The sequence below is a fragment of the Thamnophis elegans genome, chromosome 4 (genome assembly GCF_009769535.1).
Source record: "Thamnophis elegans isolate rThaEle1 chromosome 4, rThaEle1.pri, whole genome shotgun sequence".
Taxonomy (NCBI): Eukaryota; Metazoa; Chordata; class Lepidosauria; order Squamata; family Colubridae; genus Thamnophis; species Thamnophis elegans.
Window position 1 is genome coordinate 68,525,348 of NC_045544.1, and position 24,327 is coordinate 68,549,674.

General features: G+C 38.6%; 1 protein-coding gene across 2 annotated transcripts in view; it reads right to left on the reverse strand.

The window, feature by feature from the left end:
- Positions 1–20,555, reverse strand: part of HEATR1 (HEAT repeat containing 1) — a 41,336-nt gene extending 20,781 nt beyond the window's left edge. The window contains exons 1-21 of one of the 2 annotated variants that reach the window (XM_032215296.1): positions 20,366–20,555; positions 19,446–19,599; positions 18,155–18,371; positions 17,056–17,197; positions 16,121–16,222; positions 15,143–15,283; positions 14,465–14,676; positions 13,739–13,872; positions 12,940–13,048; positions 12,676–12,783; positions 10,308–10,425; positions 9,400–9,507; positions 7,831–7,926; positions 7,000–7,094; positions 5,849–6,060; positions 5,384–5,505; positions 4,128–4,331; positions 3,569–3,740; positions 3,193–3,341; positions 2,778–2,970; positions 1,956–2,128 (exon numbers count right to left, since the gene is read on the reverse strand). In XM_032215296.1, the coding sequence (XP_032071187.1) occupies positions 1,956–2,128; positions 2,778–2,970; positions 3,193–3,341; positions 3,569–3,740; positions 4,128–4,331; positions 5,384–5,505; positions 5,849–6,060; positions 7,000–7,094; positions 7,831–7,926; positions 9,400–9,507; positions 10,308–10,425; positions 12,676–12,783; positions 12,940–13,048; positions 13,739–13,872; positions 14,465–14,676; positions 15,143–15,283; positions 16,121–16,222; positions 17,056–17,197; positions 18,155–18,371; positions 19,446–19,587 (2,949 nt within the window). In that variant the 5' untranslated portion in view covers positions 19,588–19,599; positions 20,366–20,555. Of the gene's footprint in view, positions 1–1,955; positions 2,129–2,777; positions 2,971–3,192; positions 3,342–3,568; positions 3,741–4,127; positions 4,332–5,383; positions 5,506–5,848; positions 6,061–6,999; positions 7,095–7,830; positions 7,927–9,399; positions 9,508–10,307; positions 10,426–12,675; positions 12,784–12,939; positions 13,049–13,738; positions 13,873–14,464; positions 14,677–15,142; positions 15,284–16,120; positions 16,223–17,055; positions 17,198–18,154; positions 18,372–19,445; positions 19,600–20,352 lie in introns of both variants that reach the window. The other variant, XM_032215295.1, reaches the window with a different exon arrangement.
- Between the last annotated feature and the right edge of the window lie 3,772 nt (positions 20,556–24,327).

Consider the following 24,327-nt stretch of genomic DNA (forward strand, 5'->3'; position numbering starts at 1 on the left):
AGATGAATGCCGTCAATATAGTTTACTTAGACTTCAGTAAGGCATTTGATGAGGTAGACCATAACCTACTACTAGATAAAGCAGAAGAATGTGGGTTGGACAGCATCACCACCAGATGGATTCGTAACTGGCTGACCAACCGCAGTCAACGTGAAGTCCTCAATGGAACTGTATCTACATGGAGGGAAGTATGCAGTGGAGTACCCCAAGATGTCTTCAACATCTTCATCAATGATTTGGATGAGGGAATAAATGGGGAACTCATCAAATTTGCAGATGACGCCAAGCTGGCAGGGATAGCCAACACTCCAGAACATTACAGAAGGATCTTGACAAACCTGAACATTGGGCACTATCTAATAAAACGAAATTCAATGGTGAAAAGAGTAAGGTTCTACATTTAGGCAAGAAAAAAGAAATGCACAGGTACAGTATAGGTGGTACCTTGCTCAATAGTAGTAACTGTGAGAGGGATCTTGAAGTCCTAGTGGACAACCATTTAAATATGAGCCAGCAGTGTGCAGCAACTGCCAAAAAAGCCAACACAGTTCTAGGCTACATAAACAGAGGGATTGAATCAAGATCACGTGAAGTGTTAATACCACTTTATAATGCCTTGGTAAGGCCACACTTGGAATACTGCATTCAGTTTTGGTCACCACAATGTAGAAAAGATGTGGAGACTCTAGAAAGAGTGCAGAGAAGAGCAACAAAGAGGATTAGGGGACTGAAGACTAAAACATATGAAGAACGGTTGCAGGAACTGGGTATGTCTAGTTTAATGAAAAGAAGGACTAGGGGAGACATGATAGCAGTGTTCCAATATCTCAGGGGTTGCCACAAAGAAGAGAGAGTCAAACTATTCACCAAGGCACCTGAGGGCAGAACAAGAAGCAATGGGTGGAAACTAATCAAGGAGAGAAGCAACTTAGAACTGAGGAGAAATTTCCTGACAGTTAGAACAATTAATCAGTGGAACAGCTTGCCTCCAGAAGTTGTGAATGCCCCAACACTGGAAGTCTTTAAGAAGATGTTGGATAGCCATTTGTCTGGAATGGTATAGAGTTTCCTGCCTAGGCAGGGGGTTGGACTAGAAGACTTCCAAGGTCCCTTCCAACTCTGCTATTGTATTGTATTGTATATATCCATAAAACAAAAATATCACCTAAAGTGAGCAGTCTTTAGCACAGTGATATGAATTTCTGGATAGCTAAGAAAGGAGTGCCCCATGCCAAGACCTCTGTATTTTACTTTGTATCTGTCTTGGCATCTTCTGCTGCTGTCAATTATTATTCTTAAACCGCAGCCAGAGCTTTGAGGTATTACTCTGCATTTGAAAGCATATCCGGAGCCATACTAAAGCTGCTTTCTCATAACCCTTTCCCAGACAATCAAAACAAAAATGTGAAATCCTGAAAAAATAAAAAAGCAGAGTAAAGCACAAGCCTATCTGATTAGCCTCCCATTCAGTTGGATACGAAATATTGCAGAACTTCATGCAAGAGAGACAACTGGGAAGAAGAAAGTCATGGATCAGTGGAAGAAAGGATGCTCAGCATAAAAGTTTTCTGATTCTATTTCTAATATCTTTTGAAAATGCTGAAAAAGCTCCTGTCAAAAATATCAGACTGTTGACAATGCTAACCTAGACAAACTGATCAGATACTAAGTGAGGATGCCTCCAATTCCCCACTGGTCATTTGCAAGAAAGACCAACAAAGCAAAATAATTTGTTCACCTTGGTCCACAGGTCATGATAATTTACAACCTCCTCAAAGTAAGTAGAAGATGGGCTCCTGAGGAGAAGATGCTTCCTAGTCTCTGACCAACACTTCCTTCAATGATGTGGACTCCAACAGACCAGGAGAAGAGCTCCGAGTGTCTGATTCACCAGAAGGGCACAAATATACAGAATTGCAAATTCAAAGCAGGCAACATCATTCTTCTATGCTTACCTGGGTAACGTAAGTTGAATCAGACATTATTTCCTCAGCTTTCTTCGTGAAACTCTGAAGCACAGGATGAAATATGGATTCTTCTACTCCACTTAAGGAATGAAGGCATTTGAGAGAAGCTCTTCGGACTTCGCTTACAGGACTTCCCAAATTGATCAAGAGAGATACAATCACTGGAAAGTGCAAGCAGGGAGAAGAGTTATTACTTTAACCAAGTTCCAAATAAACTTAGATTTATTAACTATGCAGAATGAAAACTCCCACCCCGAGAAACAACTTTATTGTTTTACTGGAGAGGAGCAATCTGTCTACTCTGTCTAGCCACCAAGAAGATATGGATTCTCAGGCTTGCAAATTCTGAGCCCACTGAGAAGGTCTTCACTATTTTCTAATTCAAACTTTTATAATCCTTTGAAACAGCTAAAAGCCTCAAAATTAAAAACCTGTGCAGTTATTTATTTTTATGAGCAATCTCTGGAGTTAAGTGAGTATAGTTAGTAAAGACTTCAAAGAGTCTGTAAGTTAAAAGATGGTTAAAAGCCTCTATTTAAGTGTGATTATAACCTGAAAATAGAATGCAAAAGTCCTGAAGAGAAAATAGTCCTTCCTTCCCTCCCACCCTCCACAATTCAATATAATAATAGATGTAAGTAAACTTCATTCCAAATAATCTAAAACTTCTTATAAGGGTAGATAACTGGAAAGACAGGAAAGAAGTTAGTGCTAATTTCCCCCTAATTACTCCGGAGAGCTTATAAAGCCCATAATTGATTAATGCTGCAATAACTAGAGGGAAATATCCCAAAGGCCATCACAAGGTACCTGGAGATGCAGTTGACACCAATTGCCTTTTTTTCTGCTTGGGTTGCGATTCGAGCATGACACATCCTATGTACAATGCCTGAGTTTGCAGCACAGCATCCATCACAAAATTCAGCTGATTGCACAAGTTGTAGTTGTAAGTCCATATAACGGAGAGAAATCTAAATTGATGCTCTGGTCCTTTCAAATGTACCTTCAGATAACGATAAAAAGGAAACAATTCATACATACGTTTTGGAAAGCCCATTTACCTTTTATTTGGTGGCTTTGAAAAGAGACACACCCACATTTCACTTCAATGGACCCCATAATGCAATCTCATTGTAAAATTTCAACAAGCTATTCACAATTGCCTAAATCAAGATAATAATTTCCTCTTGTTGGACGTATTTATGTTTATGTATGAAAAACGTACCTCAAACAGAAGTCGCATCATTGCCCGAAAATGACCAGCACAGAACCCCTCACTTGCTCCACGGACAACAATGTCAAACAGTCCCAACAGCAGGTGCAAATAATCTTTACTGTCTGCATTTAAAATTTCAGGATTCCACCAGACCTCATCTGTAGAAATGCAAAGATTGGCAATGAGGGACTGTAGCAAAAACATTTTCTGAAACTAAGCTAAACCAGATCAAATGCTTTCTTCAGGTTAAAACTGAGAAAGACTGATTAGTTTTGGGATCAAGTTTAAGAATTGCAAGAAATAAGCAAATACTACTTCAAACAAGCAAAGCATCCACATTGTGAATTTTTCAAATCTCACTTTTCCTGCAATAAAAAATAAATACCTTTCAAAAAGGAATTTGGAGAGACCAAGCCTTCAATAAAACTTCTCAACAAAATGATGAACAGCATGGCATCTTCAAGATCAACCGAGGTATGAATGTTTAATTTGTTTGTATATGTCGATAACAGGTCCCAGAAAGATTCATTCCCATATGGGAACTCAGTAGAAATGTTCTGAAAATGAAAAAGAATTCTGACCTATTGCATTGTCAAGGAACATGAGGACCAAATACCTTTCCTGGCCCTTAGATATCTGCTTCCCCTAATCTTCCATAAATTGCTACGTATAGGAAGCTCACCAGTCTTACTGTACCCTTGCTTATTTTTTTTTAATGATTGTCACTACAATCTACTTTCTATAATTGTCTTTCTGACCTTTAACATCATCTCATCTCTTTAACATGTTTTGAAAATTGCAGGAGCCAGGGTTCCCTACTTGTATCATGCAATCTCTCTCCTAAATCAGCGGAAGTGAACTCAGTATATACACAAATCTAGAGTTGAATGGGTCAAAAGGGTGCTTCTGACTGAAGCTGCAATATTAAAATTAAAATTTCTCACCTCCTCTGAAGGGCAGTTGTCTTTAAATCTGTCCATTTTTTTACTCAAAAAATGGAAGATCCTTAAAGCCAGGAATAAATGACGATCTCCCATTTGGGAGCAACTACAACACGACTGGACAAGGACGAAACTTAAAATGTGGCCTGTTAGCTTCTGTTTTCCAGTAAGAGATTCATTTTCAATAAGACTGATGAAACCTTCCACCTGAAGGAGAATCACAAGAGTAATATTGATGAAACCTTCCACCTCCAAGGAGAATTAATCTTTTGAGAAATGGATTATTTTGACAACTGCCTAACATTCTGCAAACATTTTGCTTTTCTGTGTCTTTATTTTTAAATACACTATATGAAAATATAGACTACATGGTCAGTATGCAAAGCTGTTGTCTGCCAGGTTAGATTGTAGGATAATGTAATTCAATACTCTCTATTTTGGCAAACAGCCCCTTTCTTATGTTTTGAGCATGGGTCTCTTTAGGGATACCAAAGAATCTGAAAGTTAATCTTGAAATGTGTTCTGCTACAAAACAACAACAATTTCCCCATTATGGGAAACTCTAGTCCAAAAGTTTAACAAAGCACTCTATATTTTTCCCCTTTTCTCACTTCTAAATCACCCATCTCCCTTAGAGAGAACTTTATCTAGAAAAGGAAATGTTCAGAGAGGAGAGCTTGTTTTCAGCACAAATGAACTACTTGCTTAAAATAATCCTCTCTACCTTTCCATCTCAAGACTATATGATTAAATGGTTGAAATCAACAAAGGACTGTTCTAAACAACAGTTGTTGGGGGGAGATGGGTGAGAAGATTTGCCGTAATTGTACCATGGCCTGCTTAGAAGACTTCCACAAACATCTTACAGGGGAAAAGGCAGCGAGGTTCAAATCACCTGAGCATATGCTTTGCAGAGAAACCTGTTCAGTTCTTCAAGTTTCTTTTCCATTAGAGATGCAGGATTATAGCTTGGCTGGATTATGAGTATCTCAGAGATGCTACTTTAAGAACGTACTAAACCAGCTGATTCAAGGTTTGGTCATGTGTACTCATTTTGCATGTTCTTTTGCATCAATGAAATATGAAAATTCAACATTTCTTATTAAATTGGGGTGTCAACATTTGAAATATTCCTCCAACACGATGTAAAAGAACACATACAGGAGCTGTGTTTTATTGCTATGTTACTTATGTCAAACTATCTTTAAACCCAGTGATCTGAGAATTCTATAAGCAGGACATGTAAACTCCACACATACCATTTCTGACATGAAGGAAGAATCTTCTGCAATCAGGTTCTTGGACAAGAGGTCCAGCAGTTTGGCGTTAGATGTACCTAGTACGTCTCCTGATTTAGATGACTTAGTCACCTCTTGGAAAACTATTTCAGGATGATAAAAACATAAATACAGAATGGGAAACAAAGCGGGAGATTGGTTAAACCTTTTGAAACCACTGATGGCTACAGAGAGGGAAAGGTTTCAAAAGAATATGCACTTTGATTTTAAAATTCATTCATGGTGAAAAAAATGGAGGGCACCCTTTTACTTATACACAACAAAAATGATACCATAGAATAACTATGTATTAAAAAGTTGCCTAAAACGTGGAAATATAGTTTTGAAGAATATCAATAATATTACTCATAATATTAGTTGAAGTCCACAAGTCATAAAAGTGCCATCGTCCCCCACCTCTGCTTCAGAAAGAATTCAATTACTTACCTTGTGGCCAACCTTTCAACAAAGGATGAAGAGAACAAAGACCAGACTCTGTTATGCAAATTGCCACTCTCCCTTCAGCAGATTCTAAATCTTTGTTGGTTATGACCAGAAAAGGTAGCAGATGTAGGACTAATTGATTGAAGAGATCTTTATTATCCTTAATATTATCTACTTTCATTAAAAGGCATAGTATTGTTTCTAGGATTTTGCACCTAGCAAGTACAAAGAAAGAGGAATGGATATGTTTAGCTTACACCTCCATAACCAAGATTTGCACCAGTGGTGGATTCCGGATCCCATTCCAACAGGTACTGTTGGAATGGGCCAGGCGGTGTCCATATGGATACCTGCAGTGCATGCATGCATCTTAGCACCTCCGCGACGCTCGTTATTAAGTGGAGCGTCACACAGGTGCTGTACATGCTGTGCGCAGAAGCGCAGAAGACTTAAAGATCGGTAAGGAGCTTGGGCGGATGGGTGGGGCCTCTGGAGCACCGTACCGGAATGGTACCGGTGTTCCGGGCAGGCTCCGCTATGCCCGTACTAAGGCGTATCGCCTGCAACCAACCACTGATTTGCACTTTAAAAAACACACTTTAAACGTTTTGATTGTACCTTTTGTAACAACACTTCTATTACCCCATGGTGCTGCTTGAGAAAAAAGAGAGAAGGTTCCCCTCTCTGATGGAGCTTGTTATTAAAATTGGAACCCAGAATAGTATATCTAACATATTTCTCCTTCCCTGGCATCACAAAGACAGCAATAGTAACTACCAACTTGTTGTTCTTTCATGATGTTTAAAATTAACTGCCAAAGGGAACCACCATTGTTTAGTACCACCTTACCTCTTTCCATAGTGGATCTCTTAATCAATGTATTACCATATTTTGTTTTGAATTTTTTTAGGCAACCTTTTACTCGAAAACACAAATCTCAGTTCATAGTATATGGAAGAATCATGTACCTAACTGCTTACCATTGCAAAATCTCCTGCACATCTAATGAATGAACTTATTAATGCAGATATACAGTATTCCTGATTTCCTCCCCCCAAATTAAGGTGAGTCTTATACTCCGGTGGGTCTTATACTCCAAAAAATACGGTATAAATATAAAATTGAGACAGAAAGATGTAAAAATTATCACTTACCATTTTTTATCCTTTGAGAGATCAGCTCTTTCAAACAGAGACAATAGACTGAGTCCAATTTGTTCACTAAATATATTCAAATGAACCAAGGCACTCTAGAATAAAATTTAAGAAATAATGTGGTAATTGTATGCACAAAATTGCATAGAACACATAGAGCAATGTAATACAGAATCCTATCCAAAAATGTTCACAATATGTGTATTTAAAAAAAATAAAGTATTTTTAAAATATAACATAAATGAATCTAGCATCAAAACAGATTTAGTGATTCTGCTTTCTCTTTTAGATTTTGTGTGCCTTAAGGATTTTTCTGTCCCTTAGAAAAATCTTACTTTGATGATAGAGTTATAGCTCTGTAAAATTGAAACTAACCTGCTTATCCAGAATAAGTTAAATGTCTTATCTGTTCTGTTGGTTTCAAGTTTTCTCTCCTCAGATTTTGTCTCAGGCAGTACTAATTTAAAGCACTACTCTACATATCCAATTTCCCTCTGACTGCAATTGGATTTATTCCCAAGTAAGAGAATACAGAATTTCAGCCAGAGAAGAGAAGCAGGGAATCTGCTTTAACATGCTATCATTTTATTATAGATAGACCCTAGGAATTCTTTTTTAGAGATGGGTGTCCCGTCACGGTGGTACAGTAGTCAAAATATTGCAACATTACTAGACATAGATTCAGCAATGGAAACTCAATGGACACTATCACAGTCAATCTATCTCACTTTTAGAGGGATAAAATGGGAGGGAATGCTATCCCTGAAGCTTCTGGAAGAAATTCATTCAAAGTACCACTTATTTTTGGCCTTCCAATGGATCAACACTTACATCTAGTGTATGTAGAGATGACATAACCACATCTAAATTATCATCTTTGAGTCGTGCTACAATTGCTTCTTGTATGAAAGAGTCATCAAAGCCCTCCTAAAAATAAAAATCATGAAGGAAATGAACATTAAAAAGGTATTAAAAATGTAATATCATGAATTCAGCATCTCTGGAAAAATCCAACTTGTTTCCATATAAAACTATTTAAATCATCATCATCACCACCCATTGCATTAAGTTATGAATCTGGGAATCATAAGAATTATGGCTGAACCATTTATAAACTAGTTGGTATAGTGGTTAAGACATCAGGCTAGAAACCAGGAGACCTTGAGTTTTAATTTGATCTTAAGCATGAAAGCCGGCTGGGTGACTTTGGGTCAGTCACTCTCGTCCACAGCCTGACCTACCTCATAGGGTTGTTGTTGTGGGGAAAATAGGAGGAGGGAGTATTAGGTATGTTCACCACCTCAAGTTATTTTTTTTTAAATAATGAAGACAGGATAAAAATAAATAAAATAAGGTAATGTCAATCCTTCTTATACATGACAGCTGAAAATTGTCCTAGATTCCCATTTCTACTTTTGTAGATATACATTATATACAGCGCACAATAACTGGAGAGTACAAATGAGTACAAAGGTTTTTCTGACATTACCACATTTGTAGTAGTGACCTACTCTAATTATTGTTCAAGTTTATAAAAGATCATCTTGTCAACCAAACCTATCCAAAGCTATTTTTTTGTTTCTCAGTTGGCACACAGTGTGCAGGGGGTATAGAAGAGTCCTGAATGTCTTAAAGGGAACAACACAGAAATATCTTGTGGGAACCAAGGTCATCTCCACAGGTGTCAGATGAAGGAGGAGGGGGAGTACCTAAGAATCCCATCAATTAACTTAATTAGACAATGTGACTGGTGACATTTGGGGAGGGGATCATTTTAATTATACTGAAATTGTGGGGAATATTTAGAGTTGGTTTTACATTTCATCATGCCAATATGATGTACCCAATAAAGAAGTCCTTTGAGGAAGGTTCCAGTCTCAGAGTTCTGATTTGTTTGGGTTCATTAGGTAGAACTTCGCCACATCTTTTATTTAGTCAACATGAAGTCAGTGGAAATTTAACAATGCTGTACAAACAGCTATGTAATGGAATGTACAGTTTAGATTCGACAGAAAAGGATTGAGAATTTGCTTTGGATTACTATAAAGAAGAGGTACAAAAACGACAACTTGGAGGCCATATATGGCTTCAAGAGTTCCTCCAGAGTGCATAGGGGCAAAATGAAAATTATAAATCTTACATTTGCTTTGAAAGGTATCTATTTTACTCTTTAAAAAATCTGACAAAAACATCTGAAAATATGACTTGGCTTTACCAAAGTGCAGTCCTTGATATGACTTCCAAAACCTGGTGTGGCCCTCAAAACGTATGCAACTTGGGCAACCCTGCTCCCAATATCCCTATTTTTCTCACTGCTAGTAACAGAGGCCTTCTGATTAGAAAGCATATTAAACGTTCAGAAAAAAAAACCTTAATTAAGAACCAAACAAGACAACCAACCTTTGATGTTTCAATTATTTCTTTCAAATGTTGAACAGCCAGGACTCTCACTGCTGGCTGTGAATGATTCAAACTAAGGAGCAGAGAGGTATTTGAATCTTCTAGAAACTAGGAATACAAAGTATAATCAATCAGGCTGCAGTTCTACTTCTGCTCCCCTGAAAGATCAGGGAGCTTATTTCTTAGTCATTTTCTATAGATAAACATGCAACTATATATCAACACACAGACATATTTCAGGGGGAAAATAGCAAGTATACTGCTTAGCTGTACCATAATTTGCTGCCAGTTTATATTCTTTATTATGCTCTTTCACTTTACATGGGGTCGGGCTGCATACAAGCCAGGATAAAGCCATTAAATAGAATTTCCCTTAAATGAATCAGGAACTATAATTAATCACTTCAAAAGATGTCAGGAAAAGTTGTTTTAACTATTTTAAGGTGATTTATGGACCATGTATTGCTTTGGGTTTTTTAAAACTTTCTTTTCCAATTCATACATAAAGGGGAAAATATGCTAAAATGCTGAAACCTGATACTAGATTACAGAGTACTTATTCAAGCATGCCAACTTGAAGGTGTGGCAATTCTTGATAAACTTTTGGCGGTAACTTTGTCTATCAGTGATTTATATGCCGTTAAGAGCAGTCTTTTTATAGCCATTGGATGCAAATTAGATGGTATTACTTTTTTTAAAAAAAGTTCACATTACCACATCTCGACAACAAACTGTTGTTCTGTTAAGAATGGCAGTAAATGTATCACAAGGTCATTTTTTTGTCAATACCGTTAAGAGAAAAGTCCATGATTAAATTATTTTAGGAAATGCTCTAACTGGTCTTAATGCCGAAGTGTCAACAAATTAAAAAGAAGAAATCTTAATTATTAGTCTTAGGATTGACTTACCTGGTATTTACCACCGCTCACTGAAAGAGAAATGAATTGGTGGAAAAGATCTTGCTCCTTCTGATCTCTGATGTTCTTCAGATATTTCTCCAGTACCAAATCTAGCGTTCTAGAGTACCTGCGGTAGGCAAAGAAAAGAATCCATATGGAACTCTGGGAAAACCAAGCATGCTTCTTTATATATTATTTCAAAGACTTGTTTTATGTCTGGTATATGCTACCCAGAGTCACTTTTTCATGAGATGGCTGGCCACATAAATTTGATGAATAAATACATTTTGTGTACACAAATTCCTAAGACTTATAAATAAATGTCTTGAGTCATTTGTGAAAAGACTAAACATGGGATTAAAAATAAACAATTACATATTTGGTACAAGATTACCAACACTGTGCAAGAAGTTGGTTTTCTTGTAGAAGTTCTCAGCAGCCAGAGAAAGCCGTTGAGAATATTTTTGGAAATCTTGAAAATGCCAAACTGCTAATTTTTGTTCTCAGGGAACTTTCATTACATATTTCAGGAAAGATAAAGCTGCTTTCAGACTATTAATAAAAACAAACTCAGTGAAGAGAGTTATATGGATTTAAGAGATCAAAAAGCAAAGGTTTGACCTAGAAAAAGAAGTGCCTGATAGAAACTGGAAAAAACACAACATTCAGTTCCTTCTTTCTTCATTCCTTAGATCAGTGGTTCCCAACCTTTTGGGCACCAGGGACCAGTTCCATGGAGAGAAGTTTTTCTGCAGGCTGGAGGGAGCATGGTTTTGTGTGCTGCCTGCTTTCTGGCATGCCACACAGAGGTACTGGTCCATAGACTGGTGGGTTGGGAACCCCTGTCTTAGAAGTCTGTGTGACACTCTAATTCTGAAGCTCTAAAAACTTCCTGATTAGGAGAGCTGTGAAGCTATTGATAATTGTTATGGTTTGGTACCAAATAAATTTTAACTTGCTAACTTGGAATTATTACTAGAAGACACCTCTTGTATTTTAATATTGATTTTGCGTTTTAATTTTTTCAACTATTTTGTATGCAATATTTCTTTCAATTTTTGTTGTTAAGTTACTATGAAGTTACTATCAGGATATTGATTTATTTTTAAATAAATAAAAAATGAGAAGTTGTATGAATTCAAGAAAAATATAAGGGATTTGAGCCTACCTTCTAATTCTCATTGTATTGTTCATTTGTTTATATGTTTATTTACATAGCCCAGTTTCTGAGAATTTGGGTGACATTAAGAAGGAAACCATAAATTAAACAATAATCCACTAAAAAGGCAAAAAGGTAGGCCAAATATTATGTTCCATAATTGGACCCTTACATGGAAGTCTGGATACAATAGTTCTGAACCTGGTTTTCAGCAGCAGAGTAACATTCTATATGTGTTCCTTCATCTGACTAGTACTGAAATTGGTGTGAGGTAGCTCACAATGTAAATAGAAGCCTCAAATGTAATTTTTTTACCCTTCTGAATAAGATGACTGAAACTCAAACTCCATAGCCTACCTTGATTTACCTCTGAAGTTGGCTTTGAAATGGGTGGATCACCTGGATGTGCAAAAATACTTCAAACCAGAGCAAGAATTCTACTGAAATTTCCTTTGAAAGTGGAACAGAATGCTATGGTTTTGAGTTGTGTCAAGTGTTTCATATTCCCCTGGGCAACTTGACTAAAGTACTATCTTGCATCTTGCCCTGAAGTTTTATTTTATTTTAATCGGCCTTGATCAGCGTAACAGCTGAGGTTGGTTGAGGCTTGATGGGGTGATCTGAGGAGCTGAGAAATTTTATTTATTTTATTTATTAAATTTTTATGATACCCACCTTTCCTATAAGGTGACTTTGGGAAGTTTACATGTTATAAAAGAAATAGGAAAAACATATTAAAATATTAAAAATCATGCAGATTATTTTTTTAAAACAATCGCTGAGAAATCAATGTGACTTTGGCTTTGCTCTCAGGGATCAAAGTGGTGACAGACTTGCTGGAGAGGTCAGACTAGATTTGACTTTCTATTTCTAGATTCTGTTCATTCTTCACAATGGAGCAAAATCTGTTTTACCCAAGAAAGCTGAAGCAGCGGTATGTATCATCTGGACAGGCCTGAAATGACTTGGGAATAAAGCATTAATTGGTTGGCTTCACCTCTATTTTGATCTCTTTTAATATTATCTTCTTTAATAAAGGTTAATTTTGATCTATATAGTCTTTGTATAAATATTTTATTTCCATCCCCAGTAAGAGTGTGGAATAAAATCTAAACAGTACAGATTTATACTTCTAGATTAAAAAGTCACACATTAATTCTAGTACCAATGTTATGACTTTATCAAATACATATGTCTGTTTTATTTTGTTTTACTTACTTTCTTTCAAAAAGTCTGATTAGAGGAAGTACTTCTTTATTAATTTCAGCTTTATTAATTTCAGAACCATTCTTTACACCATAGGAAATATAATCCTCCAGAAACTTACTGAAATTGGAAAAAAGGGAAACAATTATTTCTTTACATAGAACTAATATTGTTTTTCACAACTTTTTCAAAGAATATGAAAAATTAATATCTGACAAATTAAATTGTGACATGAAAACCAGGGATATGAAACCATAGATTAAGACTGTAGCTTACCAAGCCAATAAATGATCCAAATCTTTTTCCAGCGGTATAGTTGTAAGTATAGTTTCTAGATGTTTAATGTAGATTTGATTATCAATTGTGTTGGATCCTTCTTCCATCTCTGAAAACAAGTAGATGCCATAAAGAAAATAATGACTGCCACTGAATCTTTCTGATTCAACCTTACCCCATTTATTATAGCAGAATGTAACTCTTTCTTTCCTGTGTTATCTGAGGTTGGATGATATAAAGCTAACATGCCCCTTACTTTGTTCTTACCTTTTCAAAGAATCATGCTTTTAAAAGGAATAGTAAAATCTCATTAGCAGAACCCAACAATAGTCCTGTTGGACCAAGCCAAGGCTCATCCAACATTTTGTATTCCAGAATTACCAGTCAGATAGCTCTGGAATTTTTGTCAGCAGGAGTCAGAGACCTATCATTAACACCATCTCATTTAACTGCAGTTCATATTTTGAAGATGCACTCTTCCACTTGTAATTAACACTGAATCTACAAAACAAGTAGCCCTTGACCAGCCTGTCCTCTGTGAATTTATCCATTTTTTTAAAAGCCATCTGAGTTCGTGGCCATCATTGTATTACCATCTATGGCAATAAATTCCTGAAGTTAATTATCTACAGACTTCTGCTTATATTAAATCTTCCATTGAGTTTCAGTCTTCAGTATTTTGAGAAATGGAGAAAAATGCCCTTTTCTCTTCCTTCTCCGTGTCATGCAGGATTTTATATGCTTTATGTATACAAGGAAGAGATGCATAAGTGAAAAGATGGAGCACAGATGAATATACCTGCTTTTCCATAAATAGCTGAATGAACTAGATGGGGCAGCAGATAATGTAAAATTGGACTGACATCGTGAACTGCTGAGATTTCATGAAGAATGGCAATCAGATTGGGTACATTACACAGATGAACATATGGCCTGTATAAAAAACACAGTAAAAGTAGTTAACAGGACCTCCCAAACAGCAAAGCTGGCCGTGAGTTTCTTAAAAGAAATGATGTTAAGCAGGGGTCTCCAACCTTGGCCACTTTAAGACTTGTGGACTTCAACTCCCAGAATTCCTCAGCAGCGGCTGAGGAATTCTGGGAGTTGAAGTCCACATGTCTTAAAGTGGCCAAGGTTGGAGACCCCTGATGTTAAGGAATGAATCCTTCCACAAATACCCCAAGATGCCTTAAGAGTTTCTAGAATAAACTTTACAAATAACACGTGAAAGTGCTTCCATAAGTTCAATAATGAAATACATGTTAAGAACATCAAAAGCTGAATTTTGTATTAAATATCCTTAGTGCTAAGCCTCAAATGTATCCATAATTTACCTTTTGATTTTATCTGTAAACCCCATTAATAGAGAAAACCAATTGCGTTTTAAGCAAAGAATACAAGCACAGAAAAACAAACTAATTGCACCAAATAGAATTTTTTTTAAAAAAACACTTCACTTGCTGATGATAGAAAAACACATGCAACCCTCCCTCAACCCCCCCCCCCCAACATTTATTTTCCTTACTTTTTCCCAAGTCCTTCTTCCTTCTGGCTCTGTAGAAGAACTATCAAGCAGCAAAGCCCGTCTTTGACAAGAGAGTGTGTTTTGGTCAAAGTCTTACTAATCAGCAACATCAAGGAACGAACCAGTGATTGTTCCATTGTCACCTTCACAGTTAACTGACATATGATCATATACGTTGCAGCTCTGAAGTCCACCAAGGATGATTTCAAACCCTGTAGTAAGGAAAAGGAGTAAAAATATATTTGATGATGTAAGTATGAGGGCTTTGAAAGGAATATAGCACAGCATGTCATAAAAGGTTTAGATCAGGGATGTCAAACTCCCGGCCTATGGCCTGGATGAATCACATGCTGGCCACACCCACACCTGGTTTAGTGAAAGGGAAAAAAGTCCCAATACGACATGTGATGCTGCCTTGACAACGTGAATTTGATACCCCTGATTTAGATCTACACAAATAGCACTAGATAATGGGGAAGGCCCAGGATTTTCAGAAATACATCTATTGTTGCTTTATTCGTTATCGAAAATCTCTTGGGTATAGATCAAAAGGCCAAATTAGGATAGACTAGGAGAGTAGCTAAACTGTTCAAAATTGGGAAATACACCTTTATTGCATTGTCTTACTTTATTTAACTTATAAGCAGAATGTATAATGACAGCTGAGTGATCAGGTACCTTTTGGATATATGGAAGCAATCTGGAGACAAGAATGTCTGTGACATTTGCTACAGCCCCAAGAGCAGATACAACTGTAGAAGCATAAAAAGTCAGCAGGACTCTCATCTCTGATGAACTCTCTGGGTATTGTGAAAAGACCTGGAGGAAAGAAAAAAATACATTTGGGATAAGGATAGTGTAAATAATAGGAAGGGAAGGAGGGATAGAAGGAAGGGAGGGAGGGGCAGGAAGGAAGGTCGATCAAACCACACATTTTTATAAATACAATATGTTTTATCTATTCCCACTTTGAGTTGTTCCACCAGTGTGGTGTAATGGTGAACATGATTGTGAATGTTGAACAATGGTGAACAAAAAGTGCAAGTTATAGTCTACCTTAGCTGGGGAAGTTCATTAGGTGACTTGGGCCAGGCATTATCTGTCAGCCAATCTACCAAAAAAAGGGTACTGCTATGGGGCAATGGAGGAGAATACACTATGAATGCCACCTTGTGCTCCTATACAGGCAGGATAAAAATCTAATGAACAATCACATGGGTAAGGGAGATAAGTAGTATATAGCTCCCATAAGAAGTACAAGGTGATATGTGAGGCCTTTCATTTGGGGGGGAGTACAGAACTGCACCCAATGAAATACAAATACATACAGGCAATATTACTGCATGTTTGATAAAAGAATGTTACTTCTGTATTTAAAGTTAGGAATTCAAAAGAGAAATAACCTCATTGGGGGGGGGGGAATCATGCTGGCGTGGCTAAACATATCTGTAGTTGGACAGTTTAATAATTTTCAAGATAGCTTTGTTTAGTAGGTTAACTTAGTTGCAATAATTTCTATTGCATTCAATCAATTTCTGTGTCCTAATTTATTTTTATTTTTAGTATTCAACTATTTAACTAAAGGTTGAGGGGTGGGGAGGGAGGGAGGGAGAAGCAGGTTATCACACCAACCATGCATAGGAACCATTCACCAACCTTTACAGATTTAGTCACTAAGTTGCATAGGAAATCCATGAAACCCAAATTTTTGTGGCAGTGTGTAATCAAAGTTCCTCGTGCAAGAGGGACTCCTGGTTTCTGTGGGAGAGATAGAGATAGAGATAAATAGAGATAGATAGAGATAGATAGAGATAGAGATAGAGAGAGAGATAGAGATAGAGAGAGAGAGAGAGAGAGAGAGAGAGAGAGACCAAAAGAGAAAAGATAAATAGATAGATGTTCTTCAACCTCAGCAACTTAAGATGTGCAGCCTTCAAATCCCAGAATTCCCCAGTCAGCCTGCTGGTTGAACAATTCTAGGAGTCCCCATATATTGAAGTTGTTAAACTGAACTAGATAATCAATGTTAAAAACAGAGATAAAACCAGTTCGTGGTATTTAGTTTAAAACTTCAAAGTTAATTTAAGCACATATATTTTCAAAACCAATGCTATTTTTTCCACATGCCATATTCAATCACTGGGTCTCTCTGGGTGGCTCACATATTCATTGTAACTCATCTCAAATAACTACCATAAAATTTTATTTTAAAGAGAGCATGTATGTATCAGCATATATGCTGCTATAATCTGCTAAAATGCAGTAATGATTACTAATAAGTAATTCAGTCACAAATTAGAAACACAAGAAAGTTGAAATGTTTTTTATTGACTTGAAAACTATTGATTGACTAGTTAACAATCATAAAAGATGTTATAAAGCAGAAAATAAATCAGGAAAAACAAAAAACTGTAAGAATAATCCAAATCAATGGGTTTTTAATTTATTGATTTGTTCTAGTATACCTTGCATTTAAGTAAAATAAATACAGAAAAGAGGATAGATACACAAATAATAATGCTTCACAGAAATACTCTGTGCGATATAGACAGCATTATACAGATGATTTATATTATCTTCCACTACTTTACCTGAATTGGATGCAACCAGTGCCATTTATGAGTTGGGTCGCTAATTTTTAAAAGTTGGATAACTCGCACAAACAGCTTTGTCGCATGGTAAGGCAATACACAGCCAATCAAACTGTCTTGATTGTACAGATGAATATGAAACCTACAATCAGAACATACAGAGAATTAGATAAAGAAGTTATCATTTCAGATAATTATGGGCGTAATATGATACAATCTATGCTGCAGGCAGTTCTCAACTTACAATACTTTGCTTAGAGACTGTTCAAGTTACAACAGCATTGAAAAAAATGACTTATGACCAATTACACTTTTGATCATTGCAGCATTCCTATGGTCACATGATCACATGATTTATATTCAGATGCTTGAGAATTGACTCACATTTATGACAATTGCAGTGTCCTGGGGTCATATGATCACCTTTTGTGATCTTCTGACAAGCAAAGCCAATGGGGAAACCAGATTCACTTAACAACCTTGTTATTAATTTAACAACAGCAGCAATTCACTTAATAAATGTGGCAAGACGTAAAATGTGTCACAACTCTCTTAACAACCCTTTTTGCTCTCAGCAACATAAATTTTGGGCTCAATTATGGTTGCAATTTCAGTACAGGACTACCTGTACCAAACTGCTAAATTTTCATCTTTGCTTTTTCTCTTTAAAATAGTTTTGGAGCTCTGGCTGATCTTTTGAAGTGAGAAAAGTTGGTGAGTGGAGGAGACACCACTTCTCCTGTGAGAATTAAAACTAGGAAGATAGGTAGTCACTGGTGAGAAATTCAGAGTATATTATGTGCAAGAGCATTTCAATTAAATAAACGGAAGGGAAAGATTAGAAAAGAAAAAAAACACGAGAAAGAGAAAAATACATTGGAACCAGTTTGGTTTGATAGAGAAAGGAAATACTATTCTTAACTATCCCTCATGATGAAATATTACTAAATCCAAAACTGTGCCATATACAATAGTTGTGTACAGTGCTTCCAAATACTATTTAATAAAGTAACACATCCTAAGAATGCTTGGAGGGGCTTGAATCTAAGGACATCCACACAACAAGCAGTAAGATATCAGAGACGTATGAATGAATTACCTGTGAATCAGCCACTCAAGACATTTCTGTGCAGGCTTAAGCATGAAATATGGAGACAAGTGAATCAGGAACAATGAAATATTTTCATCGAGTTGCTGGTTTATTGCTTTAGTTTGGACACTGCGTTCCAAACCTTTAGATATTTGACTGAAAAGTGTTGTCTCAAATATCTGAAAGGACGGGTCAATCCCAATCAGCTCTTCCAAGCCAGTGCACCCTGTGAAAGTTGTCAGAAATAGTTTTACCAATTAATAGAGGGGTTTTTAAAGGTAGTGCAGACAATATAATTTTTTTTTATTCTGACTTTCTTGAAAATGAAGTTGTGTGGATGACAAACAGTAATTCTAACGCATAAACTTAAAGAAGGCTGACATAACCAAGCTTACAAATCAGTTCCTATTTTAATTATCAAAACACAGAACCATTACAGAGCTATCCAAACTACTATTATACTCAATTAATAATTTAAATTTACTAAGAACTTACCTATGTTTAGCTCATACATTAAACATTAACTCATTTATTAAACTTACTACATGTTACTCATCTTCTCTGAAAACCAAGCATTTTTCAATCATTTGTAGACCACAAATTTATTATGAACTATTTACAGAATACAATATTATTGAATATACTCTTCAGATATATGAAGCATGCTTGGCAGGACTTAAGTAACTAATTAGACAAAAATTAACAGTAACTAATTACACAGAAAAAAAAGATTTACATTAGTGATAATATTAAAAGAGTATAATGGATGTTGCACATACTTACTTACATTAATAACATAAGCTATTGTAACCGTTTTATTTTTCTTCTGTGGGTAGCAGAATAATAATAATCCATGAGAATGTAATTTCTTTAATATTGTTACGTTGTTTGGATTATAAACAAGATTAAATTTAAAGAACCCCACTTAATCTTCTAATCACGACAATGGAAAATGCTTGAAATTCAAGGCATAATTTGTCTCACTCTTCTTTAAAGGAAATTTATGAATAATTTTATCAAAAGTCCACAAATGCTTTCATCAAGACAAGCATGTACATGGCGTGTATATGCGTGCATATGATTTATTTATTCCTGGTAACTATATTTGTGTGCTTGATTTAACCATAAAGAAAGAATAATCTGTGATTTTACGCTATTTTTAAAACATTCAAAAACAGCATCATTTATTTTTCTTTTAACTATTTCAGCCAGGGAAAGGAAGCATCAGTGGCAAATTTACAGAGTGCTGGGCAACCAAGATCATCCTTGTAGTTGGCCATGTTTTTAAAGCCACACTTACCTATTGCAAAAAAAGTCTCTCTGTCAATACTGGCAGCTTCTTTACAATCAAAGAGCAATGAAGCCGCTTCACTTCTAGATAAGAGGCTGGGATCATTCTGAGGAAGCGCAAGGCGCTTCAGCTGATGCGCAAGGGATGTCATTGTTTCACACTCCTGTGGAGGAAAAAAAATAACAATTAAAATATTCCACAGATGCAACAAGTATTAAATCAATCTTCCTAACCAGATGCCCCTTCAAGATGTCTTAAACTTTTATCATATCTAGCCAATGCTGTGATAGAGAAGGGTGATGGGAAACATAAGTGACCACTAAAGAGAACACCAGCGTGATGAATTATCTACCAAAACAACTTACCTGCAATTTTTATACCACTTGAGTAGCAATAAAGCCATGGACATAATTTATTCAATGTTTGGTTACTAACCAATTTTGTTGTATACATGATGTACAATGATAGTAAAGGCTATACTAATGAAAGGCAGCCCTACATCATATTGCCTTATGCATGATTTGCCCAACATGAACCAATTGTCTTGATTCGTAATACCAAACCAGACCAATGGACACGCTACAGCACAGCCCACCTTAAGCCACCATCAAACGTGTCACATGGGGCATACCAAAATGTATCAATCTATACTCGCTAGATTGTATAGTAGGGTAATACGCAAGCACTCTACCACAATTCAAGGAAGCGAGAACACGCTCTTATGTTCAAAATTCAAAACTCAGCTCAGTCCCTCGTGGAAATCAGACAAGTCTCCAATCCTCATCTTTCAGCCACCCGACAGTCTCTGTAGAAAGACCGGGAAATCTGACGCCCATCCTTTGCAGGGAGCCCGCGCAGCGCAATCCTAAACCCATGCAGCTTCCACTCTCTCAGGGATCGCGCATTAAAGATCTACCTGGTGTGCCCACCTCTAGGCAGAGACGGTGGGGGTGAATCCACTGCCAGTCCAAGCAGCAGTTCCGGAAGTATGAAGACGTGTGAAGCTGGGGATCTAGGATCTACCAAATGCGCGATCAACCGCCGGCGCACATCTCCGATCCTTCCCGCTAACGATAAATCCACGCCAGTTCTTCCCACGTGGGTAGTAGACTGGCCAAACATTTCCCTCTTGACCCGGAAGCATAAGCCAAGCACTAGCATTTCCGCCGCGGTGCGGTTAGAAACAGATAGCGTCCGTCTGCCACGGCTTCCTTTCTTCGATCGCTGCTCTCGGCTGCCCCCTCTGGGCATTGGACCAAAGGTGCCTTTTTTTTTCTCAAGAGGCAACTGGACTTTTTTTTTCTCTTTCTTTGAAGATGTTTCGCTTCTCATGCAAGAAGCTTCTTCAGCTCTGGAGCGTCTTGGGTGAGAAGCGCAACATCTTCAAAGAAAAAACCAGAAAGTCCAGGTGCCTCTTGAAAAAACACCTTTGGGACAGCCATGACCTGAATGACTGAGAATCTCCATAGACTAAGGTGACCAGACTTTCAGATTGGTAAAGAGGGACACCATTGGGGGGGGGGGGGGGCCTTGATTAAAAAATTTATATTTTGTCAAAAGCTCACAAAAGGCGATTAATGACCCCAGGACTGAAACCATCATAAATACGAATCTGTTGCCAAACAAAATTTAGATCACATGACCATGAGAATGCTGCAACGGTCGCTAAGTGTGCAAAAATGGTCGCAACGGTCGCTAAGGGTGAAAAATGGTCATCAGTCACTTTTTTCAATGCCATTGTAACTTTGGTCACTAAACGTTTTCCCCATCCTCGAGACACCTCACTTCTTCCTTCCTTCATTCCTCTTGCTTATCTACCTTCACCTTATCCGTCTTCTGCTCTTTCCCTCTCTTCCTTCCTTTCTCCTTCCATCCTCTCTTTCCTCACTCACTCCCTTCCTCTTTTTCTCTTCCTTCCTCCTTCCATTCTTTCAGCTTCCTTTCTTTTGCCTATCTACCTTCTCTGTCTTTCTGCTCTTTCTATCTCTCTCTTCCCCTTCGCTTCTGTTCCTTCCTCCTTCCATCCTTTCTCCTTCCCTCCTTCCTATTTCATTCTTCTTCTTCCTTCTGCCTATCTACCTTCACCTTCTCTGTCTTTCTGCTCTTTCCCTGTCTTCCCCTTTCCTCCCTCCCTTCTTTCCTTTCTAGTTCCATCTTTTCTTCTTTCCTCTCTCTCCCTTTTTCTTTCTTCCTTCCTTCCTCCTTCCTCTTGCCTCTCTCTCCCTTTTTCTTTCTTTCTTCCTTCCTTCCTCCTTCCTCTTGCCTATCAACTTCATTCTCTTTACCTTTCTGCTCTTTCCCTCTTCCCCTTCTCTTCCTACCTCCTTCCCTCTTTTCTCTCTCCCTTCTTCTTTTTCTTCCTTCCTTTCTTCTTCCATCTTCCTCCTTCTCCTTCCTCCTTCTATTCTTTCTCCTTCCTTCCATCTTTTCTCCTTCCATCTTCTCCCCCCCTCCCTTCTTCTTTTCCTCCCCCCTCCTTCCTTCCTTCCTTCCTCTCCTTCCCTTGGGAGGGGACTCTCTCCTTGGGAGGGGACAAAACCCAAAGGCTAAGGGGGCGGGGTGGGGGGCAGCAGAGACCAAATAAAGTCAGTAGATCTTATTAAAACTTTCCTATTTGTTGGATCGTATTGCTGCGAACTTATAAACCAAATCAGGGGAACATTTTGCAACCGAGGGTGCTGCAAGGAAAGGGGAGGGAGGCAGCTCTGCCATTTTGCAAGGAATGAGAAACGGTGCTTTAATCCGAAGGAACTGCAATCGGAACCACAGACAGAGAAAGAAAGAAAGATCCTTGTAGCACAAAACCCACCTTTGCATAGTTGTGAGAACATAGGTAAAACAAAACAAAAAAGCACAGCGCCCCTCCGCCCTCTGAATGGGACTCAGCATGACTCTGATTTGAATAGAAGGACACGGGCGGGGAGATAAACACCTTCATTTGCATTCTCTGCGACCATGATGCTTTGTGAGGAACAATCCCAGGGGCTACCTGTGACTTTTTGCAGATTTTTCCTTTTGTGCTAAAAAAAAAAAAAACAGGACTTTTTAAAAACGCCACAGAATGAGCTGTCCTCTCCATCACTAACAGCTGGGGGCTCAGAAATCAGAGCGAAAAGCCAGTCCTCCATCTCTTCCCTCTTCTTGGATTCACTCTGAAGTTTCTTAAATCCCCCCCTCTCTCTCTGTATCTGTTTCTCTCTCACTCTGTGTGGCTCTTTGTCTCTATCTCCCTCCGTCTCTCTCTCTCTGTCATTCTCTCTGTGTATCTGTCTCTCTGTGTCTCTCTCTCTGTGTCTCTCCTCCCTCCCTCCCTGTGTGTGTGTGTGTGTGTGTTTCCCACTCTGTGTGTGTGTCACGCCTGTCGTCCTGGATCAGGCTGAGCTGCCTGTCTTTCTTCAGCACCTCCCAGGGGTGCACATCCATCGTAAAATCCATAGGGTCGTCCAAAGTTGCGGGGCTCAGCAGGACCTTGGCTGAATGTGTGCAAATGCTCAAGTCCGCTGATCGCCACTCCTTAGCTAGTTGCAAAGTTCTCTCCAGAGATTCTGGCAGGCGGAGGCAGCGCTTGCCTCTCGAGCTTTGGCGAAGGGGATTTTTTCTGCGGGATGGAGCCTGGGCGGCAGGGAATTTCCCCGCCGAAATAGAAGGCGAGGCTTTCAAACTAGTCTGATCCTGCTTGAAAAGGTTGCTGTGGCAGAGCAAAGGGTGCCCTGGCTGAAGATTCCCTCTTTCAGTCGGTCTCTCGAATTCACCCCCCTCTTTTCTTTTCTACAGAAGGAAAGGGTTTTTTGACTGGGCAGCTCGACATGATTAAGGCCGTTCTGCTCCTCCTTTGTGCTGCCCTCCTCTCTCTGATAGCCACCTGGTTAAAAAGGAGGAGGAGCCCATTGAGGAAGATGAGGAATGCGAGGGGGATCCCTGCCCCCGCAGATGGGCTCTGGACTAGCGGAGCCTCCTCTTCCTCCTTTTTAACCAGGTGATCTTTGGCTGCTGCATAAGCCCATGGGTACAAGCTGCCCTCTTCTCTCTGATAGCCGCCTGGTTAAAAAGGAGGAGGAGGCTCCGCTGGTCTGGAGCCCATCTGCGGGGGGAGGGATCCCCCTTGCGTTCCTCGTCTTCCTGGATGGGCTCCGACCCAGCAGAGTTGCCACCTCCTTTTTAACCAGGTGGCTATCAGAGAGAAGAGGGTAGGGCGTGCCCGTGGCCTTGTGCAGCACCCAAATTCTTGCCTCCTGTTCTTCAGCTGTTGCACAATCCCAAGGGCACACGCTGCCCGGTTTGCTGAATCCAGTGTGGCTTCAGAGAAAGAAGGCATGCGAGAAAGCCCCCCCCCCCTCATCCCCGCTCCTGAACATTTGAATGAAGGAGGCTGCAGGCTCCTTTGTTCTCGGCTATGCGATTTTCTTTCGTTTTCTGCTGCCTGAACAAGTGAATGAGGCAGAGGGAGAATGAAAGGAGATTGCGTCCCTTCTGTCTCCCCGTTGCTCAGAAAAGCAACTCTGGGAAGGTCCTTTGGTGGCTGCAGGTGTTCTAGAACCTGCCTGCTAGCAAAGGACCTTCCCGAAGTTGCTTTTCTGAGCAACGGGGAGACAGAAGGAACAAAATACCAGCCGGCTGGGATGGGTATACAGGGCTGGGGGCGGGGCAGGCTTACTTCTGGGTCCGGTCACAAAAATCAGGGAGTTTTTAAGAATGTCCCGGGACGTGGGACAAATTGTGCAAAAGCGTGATTGTCCCGTGAAAATCGGGAGTCTGGTCACCTTAAATTAGCTGAATATGTGCACCATATGATGAACAAAATTTGACACTTAGAATAGTCCTATTGTGCAGTAGCAAAAAATGAAGATAAAGGTTAGAGCTACATATTTCGTCTTGCATAGGAAGATGGTCT